At 42.7% G+C, this 8776-nt stretch overlaps 1 protein-coding gene across 1 annotated transcript; it reads right to left on the bottom strand.

Annotated features, from left to right (window-relative positions):
* Positions 1-5679: 5679 nt before the first annotated feature.
* Positions 5680-7260, bottom strand: LOC143934963 (E3 ubiquitin-protein ligase TRIM7-like). The gene has a single exon (XM_077458508.1). The coding sequence runs from the start codon at positions 7258-7260 to the stop codon at positions 5680-5682; it is 1581 nt and encodes a 526-aa protein (XP_077314634.1).
* Between the last annotated feature and the right edge of the window lie 1516 nt (positions 7261-8776).

Genomic DNA, 8776 nt, shown 5'->3' with positions numbered 1-8776 from the left:
TGGTGTATATTTGATGAGTAGCTGGATTTTAGATATCTGCATAAAAAAAATAAAAATAAATACGGCTGCCTCCTGAAAGGTGAAGAGATCACACCCCCCCCATGCTCGTTGGAAACCATCATTTTAGAATTAATCTGCAGCATCACCTGTGGATGAAGCTTGGTATTGCAGGTTCAGACATGACATTCAGAGGGTCCAACAATACTGTATAGAAGGGATGATTTATTAAAACTGTCTTAGATGATTCTGATGAGATCACCCCCATGCTCCCTGGAAACCATAATTTCAGATTTCAACTGTAGCGTCATCTGTGGAAATTTGTATTGCAAGTTCAGACATGACATTCAGAGGGATCCAACAATATAGAGGGGTTGATTTACTAAAACCGGAGAGTGCAAAATCTGGTGCAGCTCTGCATGGTAGCCAATCGGCTTCCAACTTCAGCTTCTTCAATTAAGCTTTGACCAAAAAAAATAATGGAAGCCGATTGGTTCCTATGCACAGTTGCACCAGATTTTGCACTCTCCAGTTATAGTAAATCAACCTCATAGTGTCTCAGATACAGGGTGGGGGTGCAAGCAGAAGTATTTCTTAGCAGCCAATTAGAAATCATTCCTTAACTGATCCAAGTGCATAAACTGGACTCTGGTTGCTTGATGTGGGAAAGGAGAGCCATGCAGGATCTGATTCTAGTGCCCTTTACAGCAATCAGGCAAAGGTTAGGCCATGTAGGGGTCACCTAGGGGGGCGATAATGAGTTGTACACAGTCTACTAACTTTTTGGCAAATCTTGGAGTTGATGAGCCCCTTTTCATCCATGTCCTGTGTAGAAAAAGCATATAAATGTGTTGAATTTCACATGAGCTCAGCTACTCTGCCATGTCACCAAGAAGGTCGCAGCCAATTCTAGCTTGTCCAAGGACAGATATTTATCTCATTGCTTATTTTGGTGAGAGATCTTCTAATGCCATATATTGCTACCCTTACAACAAGGCCAGATTCAGATGAGTGTTCTACACACACAGCTCACTGCTCTGCACTCCCTCTGTGTCTGGAGGACTACCAGTGCCCAACGTCCAATCCATACCATTCAAGCCCAGGGATGGGGAGTTGGTGGTTCTATCAATCCAAAGAGAAGCCATCAAAGTGTGTTGTCTCTCATGTACAGAAGGGGATATGGAATATGTAGGAGGGTGTACATGTACAGCAGTGTATATAATGTCCATAAAGAGGTATTCTCATTCCAAAACCATGGACATTAACATGGAGTTGCCCAAACGTTTGCGGCACAACACCCTCCACCACTACTCTGGGAAGGCTTTCCACAAGATGCTGGATGAAAAGACCTGGCTCACCATCAGAATTCCAATTCATACCAAAGATGTTCAATAGGGGTGAGGTTAGGGCTCGTTGAAGGCCATTAGAGTTCCTTCACACCAACCTGGTGAAACCATGTCTTTATGGAGCTGGCTTTGTGTAGAGGGGAAACGCGCTGTGTATAATGTGCAATAGGTCTTCATGATGGCTATCTCTGCTTCCCTGTAGAAACATGTGGTAGTTGGAGCAGCCAGGTGACTTACGCAAGTTCTCAAATTACTGCTTTTCCTTTTTTTTTCTTTTTAAAAGGAATGCACTTCAAAGGAAAGGAAACCCCTCTCTATGCTAAAGGCAGCTCACTCTTTAGGCACAGGAGAAGACCAAAACCCTCATCATGTACCACAGGGTTCTCTCAGCTATGGGCCACATCCAGCCCACTACAAGATTTTATCTGGCCCACAACAACTGTCTGTGACAACACCCTGACTGGCTGGCTGGCAGTGGAGCTGTTGGTCTGTGTATCTTAACATGGTGACCGGTGCATATAACACCAGCCAGCGGCTGGTGGGGGGGCACTTTTGGGCACCCCTGAATGTATGGTGGCACACTGATGGATGTGCGGACTCTGCTGGGCCCCCCTGAATGTATGATGGCACAGTGATGGGTGAGAGGAGGATTTCTGTTGGGCACTCCTGAATGTATGGTGGCACAGTGATAAATGTGAGGAGGACTTCGGGCACCCCTGAATGTATGGTGGCACACTGGGTGTGAGGACTCTGCTGGGCACCCCTGAATGTATGTTGGCACAATGATGGGTGTGAGGAGGACTTCTGCTGAGCACCCCTGAATGTATGATGGCACACTGATGGGGTTGAGGACTCTGCTAAGCACCCCTGAATGTATGGTGGCACAGTGATAAGCGTGAGGAAGACTCTTCTGGGCACACGCGAATATAAAGGGGGACTCTATTGGGTACTCCTGGATGTAGGGGGGGGGACTCTGCTGGGCACCCCTAATGTATTGGACCACTGTGATAGGCACTCTTAAAAGTAAGAGAAGAGGGGACTCTGGAGTGCACACATGGATGTAAGGGGGAACTCTGATGGCACTCCTGAATATAAGGGGGACTCAACTGGTCCCTGCTGAATGTATGTCAGGCTCTGTTGGGCATTCCTGAATGTAAAGAGGATTTTGCTGGCATGCCTGAATATAAGGGGGGACACCACTGGGCACACCTGGATGTAAGGGGGAATTCTGCTGACATTCTGCTGGGTTCTCCTAGATGTAAGGTGGACTCTACTGGGCACACATTAATAGTAAGCGGGGGGGGGGGGGGCTGTTAAGCACTTCTGGGTGTAAGTAGGGACTCTGATGGGCACTTCTCAAGGTTAGGGGGGAGTATGATGGGCATTCCAGAATGTATGGGGTCTGGGAATGGTTATAAAAAAATATTTCTTTCAGCTCACGAGTATTTGTAAAATAGACAATGTGACGCCCATACTAAAACATTTGAAGACCCCTGATATAACAAAACATCACAACTTGAATATTAATTTAGGACACATTGAGATCACTCAATTCACAACATCTGTTTATTATATTATACCAGAATACAATTCCATCAAATTCCTGCTACAAAGGTTTCAGATGTCAGGAAAATGAAAAAATATTCAATGTAACAGATTCCATGACAGGGAGAATTTCTGGACCTATTTTATCCGGTAATTGCACATTCATTGGGGATTGCACCTCACTGCACTCCAACGCACATCTGCTATGCAATGCATTGCATCTCAGCATGGTGTGCTGTGTCTTCCATTGCACTACAATAGAATGAAAACAGCATGTTGGGGTTTTCTTTGTGCAGCTTGTGCTCTTTATGAATCCTTTTTTCAAATAAAATACATCAGCAATCAATAATAAAGTAGGAATAGTACATACGGTATAAAAAATAGACCTGCCCATGTGATAGAACAATTGTAACCTTCAATTGCCATTTTTGGAAAAAATTAACTAACCTCAATCGTAAAAATAAAAAAAATAAAAAATAAATTCCTGGAGAGTTAAGTCAGTTTTACTGTAGATGTTAAAATGGAACTAAAAGCAGAACTTTTTGTTTTTCATTTTGGATAGAGTAAGGGAGGGTTATAACCCCTGTCAGTTATTTATGCCATCTATACCCCCATTGGGGCGATTTCCCCTCACTTCCTGTCCCGTAGCCAAAACAGGTAGTGAGTAGAAATCCCTGCAAACTGAGGGAATCACCAGAACTAGAGTCCAAATTAGAAGAATTCACCCCTCTTCTTGTTCTGGTGACAACTCAAAATGTTGGAATTTTCTTTTACTTTCATGCTTGGTGATAGCAGCAAACAGCACAAATAGATAATTAGCTAAAATTGAAATAAATGTGGCAATCTGCACTTATAGTCAATCACCCACCTCCTTCCAACCCAACATTCTGTGCTTCCATCTACCCACCTTTGGATTCAGAAGTGACATCAAGCTCAGACGATGAAAATAAATAAAAAAAAAATCATTAAAAAAAAAAAATTTGAAAAAATTATAATTCATTATTTTTTTTTTACATACTGTCACCAGTCAGTGTCCCTTATCACTGCCGCACCAATTATATTATGACACTGTACTGCACTGTTGACAGTATGTAAAAAAAAAAGTATAATTTTTTTTTTCTTATTTCTTCATTTTCCAAAAAATTGTGAAAAAAAATTACAACCTCAAAAAAACTCACCATGCCTCTTAGTAAATACATTGGATTGTCTACTTTTTAAAAAGGAGTAATTTGGGGGATATTTGCACTATTCCGGTGTTTTTGAGCCTCGCGAAATGATATATATATATATATATATACTGTTTATATATATATATATACTATAGTTTGTGGACTCTATAACTTTAACTTTACTTTCAAACTAAATAATATACACTGATTTTGGTTATTTTTACCAAAGAAATGTAGCATAATACATTTTGGCCTAAATTTATGAAGAAAAAAATAATTTATTTGAAAACAGGAAAAAACAAAAAATCAAAATTTTCAGTCTTTTTTTTTCCGTTTATTTAGCAAAAAATAAAAATAGAAAAGCCCAACAGTTATTAAATACCACCACAAGGAAGCTCTAATTTTGCGAACAAAATGGAAAAAATTTCAAAACTGTCATTCAGGCTGGGTTCACACTAGTGCGAATTGGATGTGGTTTTCCCCTCACCCAATTCACATGTCAGGAGAATGTGACCGGCTCTCAATGGAGCCGGTTTACAAAACTCTGGTGCGAAATGCACGGGAGTCCTGTCCGTCTTCTGGTCCGTTTCAGCTCCGAATTCAGCCAAAAATTCGGGCTAAAATCAGACCTGAAGCGGTGAACAGGGACGCACCGGACCCCTGCTGTGAGCAGATCCGTGCGGCAGAGTGGACCTAGCCTCAAAGTGTCACAGCGCCAGTATTAAAGTGATTAAACAAGCTGAAGTTCAAAGCTGATTGGCCACCATGACCAGCTGCACCAAATTCTGAGTGCTTCAGTTTTAGTAAATCTCCCCCCAATATATCTTCTTTTGCAGGGAACGTTAATGTGGGTTTATTTTAAACCTGCCAGGCAGGGCCGTTTTTGATGCAGGGCAGAAGGGGCAGCTGCCCTGGGCCCTGTCATTGTTGTGGGGCCCAAAGTAGCTGCCTCATACTTGCCAACTATCCTGGTTTAAATTCCCTCCTCCATTGAGGTTTTAGTCCTGTGCTGTGTCCCGATATCTCAGTGTGTGAAGTGCTGCTACAAATGCTGCCCAGCTTTGCCCTATTGTTGTTTACAGATTACTCACCTGCAGACCCTGTGTTTACATGTAAATTACCGGCATTCATATGTAAATAGTGGCGGCATTCATATGTAACTAGCGGAGGCGGCAGCATTGATATGTATATCATGCCCCCCTGAGGTCATATTCACAGTAATCTCTAACAACCAATCAACAAGCAGAAATCATGTGCTGTAACCTCTAGCAACAAATCAGTGAGCTGTAACCTCTAGCAACCAGTCAGTTAGCGGTAATGATACAATGTAACCTCTAGCAACCAGTCAGTGAGCGGTAATGATACACTGTAACCTCTAGCAACCAGTCAGTGAGCGGTAATGATACACTGTAACCTCTGGCAACCAATTGCAATAGCTGCCTGATCTGATTCAGTAAACTGATTTTGAGTCTAGCTACTAATTATTGTATGTCTCAGAGCAGGTGCAGAGCAAAACTGCATGGGGGGGCCCAAGAAAAGTTTTGCCCAGGGTCCAATCAATATTAAAGACGGCCCTGCTGCCAGGGTCGCTATAATGCCTACTGAAGACCCTCTCTCAGGTCTTAACTCAAAATTCTCACCCAGCTTGTTAAGAAAATACAGAAGGCGGCATGAAGGGGCTCGGTGAAAGTAGCGGTGAAGGTGTGAAGGTGTCGAATGGAGTCACCAAGTTCATAAAAGGATACCTGGCCGGCCTCGTAATCCAGATAGATTCTGATTTTCTGGCATGAGAAGCCACGTTCCATACAATTCTTGTTTGAGTCATGAATGGCAAAAAATGTATCATCTTCCTTTCCTAAACACCAAGATTTGTCATTGTTACCAATTCTAGCTTGTGTCCCTTTCCTTTCGATGGTACAATAAGCAACACCCAACCTGAAATTCCCAGAGTCGCCAGTCTCAACATCCCAGTATTGTCTCCCTGAACTGAAATTCCTGGTGCTCAGAACCTGAGAGAAATCGAAGCGTTCGTCCTTTTCGATGCGCCATTGATCACTTCCTGGACATGACAGTTCTTTCAAGTCCTCTGTTACGGCTACATTGTTGGAAGCTGTGTTTATATCCAGCAGCAAGTCAGAGGCCTCTTGCACAAAGATCCCTCTTTTCAAGGCAGCCACCATGTGCACTAACCCGGTGTATAAGGTCTGGAAGACCGGACCTTCATCAAACTCCTTCAAAGCATGCGCCATTTTTACATCCTCTTTTTTGTATTTAATGCTGTCTCGTCTAAGCTTATGAAGGTCATTGTTGTCTGATTTCAGCCACTGAGAGAACAGCAAGGGGTTGGGTGTTTCGTATAACTCTTTTATGTTGCCAATCTTCCTGGATAGCTCATCCCGGTTTTTCTCCAGATGGAGGATCCGGTTGGAGACCGAAAGGGAAATTTGCTTTTCTTGCGATGAGACGTCATTCAGGATTTTGTTCTCCAGGTCCTCCTGTTGTTTCCTGAGGTTCCTAAACAAGGCACAGGCTCTCTCCGCCACATTGGCCACCTTTTCTTGAATATCAATTTGGCGAGCCTGAAGACGTTGGATGCGTTTCTCGATATTCTCCTTTTCAGAAGTCAAAATCTCCAATCCAAAGTCTATTTTTTTCTTTAACTTTTCTAACGCCTCGTTGAAGTCACACACTTGATGCCCTCTGTGCTCATCAAGGTGACACGATATGCAGATGCTGAGGTTGTCCTGACAGCAGTATAAATCCAAGATCTTCTTGTGGATGGAGCATTTGCTGTCATTGAAAGACTTGGTGGGTTTGGTCAAGATGTGTTCCGGTGATTTGGTGTGGACTTTCAGATGAGCAGCACACAGAGAAGCTTCACAGTGCAGACATGACTGAATAGCCAGAACCTGGGAGTGAATACAGTAAGTGCAGGAGATCTCGGCCACTGGAATTTCTGGAGGCTCTGATCTTGTTTCCAGTTGTAGATACGGCTGATTGTCTGAGTTTGAAGAAAGCGCCATACACCCAGGGCAGAAGTCCCCACGACCTGAAGAGTCAACACGAGTCCGTTCCTGGGAACCCAACACATTGACAAAACAATCCCGGCAAAAGTTGTGTCCACATCTCAATTTGATAAGATCCGAGAAAACCTCCAAACACAAAGAGCAGTTATGGTCTCCGTTGAGATCTAAAGACGACATCTTCGCCAGTTAGGACTTCAAGTGGCGACTGTATTCATAGCTCTGCGGGGAAACTGGCGGAGCAAGATTTCACTGACGGTATTTAAACAATGCAGCCTCTCCACCGTGACATCATGTTTTGCATAAAGTTAAGCTGTCCCCTAAGTCTTGGAAAGTTTTCAGGTCATCACAGCATAGCTCCCAACTGTCCCTGATTTGGAAAAAAAAGTCCCTCTGTCCCTCTTTCCTCCTCATATGTCCCTCATTTTGGTCTGATCTATAAAGTTGTATATTGTACAATTAAAAAAGGGTGCACTTGGCAAAGTTGTGTATATATATATATATATATATATATATATATACAGGGCAGGACTTAGGGTGGTGGGGGCCCCTGGGCTTGAGTCACTTTCGGGCCCTACCGTCTATACATTACCGTATTTATCAGTGTATAACATGCACCGGCGTATAACACGCACCCCAAGTTTAGGAGGGAATTTTAAAGAAAAAAACTTTTAGGAGGGACGTTTAAGGGAAAAAAAAAACCTTACATTTAAATGCCCATCAATGCAGCCTTATCAGGGTCCATCTGCAGCCTTGCCCATCCATCTGCAGCCTTGTCCAGTGTCATTGCAGCCTTGTCAGTTTCATTTGCAGCCTTGTCAGTGTAGCCTTGTCATTTGCAGCCTTGCCCCTCTGTCATTTGCAGCCTTGTCATTGCAGTCTTGAAGTTTAAAAATGGCGCCGCCTCTCAGGGGCCCTCGGTGGCTCTCAGGTCCTCACGACGGCTCTCGGCGGCACTCGGGTCCTCTCGCAGTCCCGAGAGTAGCCGAGAGTACTCGGCTCGGCTCTCAGTCACGTCCATTCCCTGTGTTATGTCCATCATAGGGCAGGACTGTGAGCGGAGCTGAGCCAAGTACACTTGGTTATGTATCTCAGCGGGACCTGCGGGGCCCCCTATTGGGTGGGGCCCATGGGCTTGAGCCCAGTCAAGCCCACTGGTAAGTCCTGCCCTGTATATTTATATATATATATATATATATATATATATATATATATATATATATATATATATATATATATATATATATATATATGTATATCTTTCAAAAAGTGTTTCCCAGTGCTAAACCTTTCATCCCATTTCTAAATTGCTCTATTTGTAAATTTCAAAAACCAGCATATTTTTATTTTATTTTTTTTAAATAATTTTCCTTTAAGGCGGCGTGGCAGGAGGTGGGTCCTATGTCTACATACTTTTGCTAATAGGTGTCCTTTGTTCCCATCTCAAAAAGTTGGGAAGTATGTCACAGCAGTGTTATATTTTACGTCAAATTTCGATTTAGCTTACATCATAGTTTTTGATTAAAATGCCATTTAAGTTCTAGTCGTATTTTAGTCATCTGAATTGTTTTAGTTGTATTTTAGTCAACTAATATCTCTAGTACATTTTAGTTGACTTACATTTAGTTTTCTTAAATTGTAATGCATTATTTAACCATTTCTCTAGAATTTCCAAACTCATTATATGCTCCTAGAG

Source organism: Lithobates pipiens, unplaced genomic scaffold, assembly GCF_037356315.1.
Source record: "Lithobates pipiens isolate NorthernLeopardFrog02 unplaced genomic scaffold, aLitPip1_a1.2 Scaffold_28, whole genome shotgun sequence".
NCBI lineage: Eukaryota > Metazoa > Chordata > Amphibia > Anura > Ranidae > Lithobates > Lithobates pipiens.
Note: the sequence above shows the minus strand (reverse complement) of the source record. Positions and strands in the feature narration are given on the sequence as shown.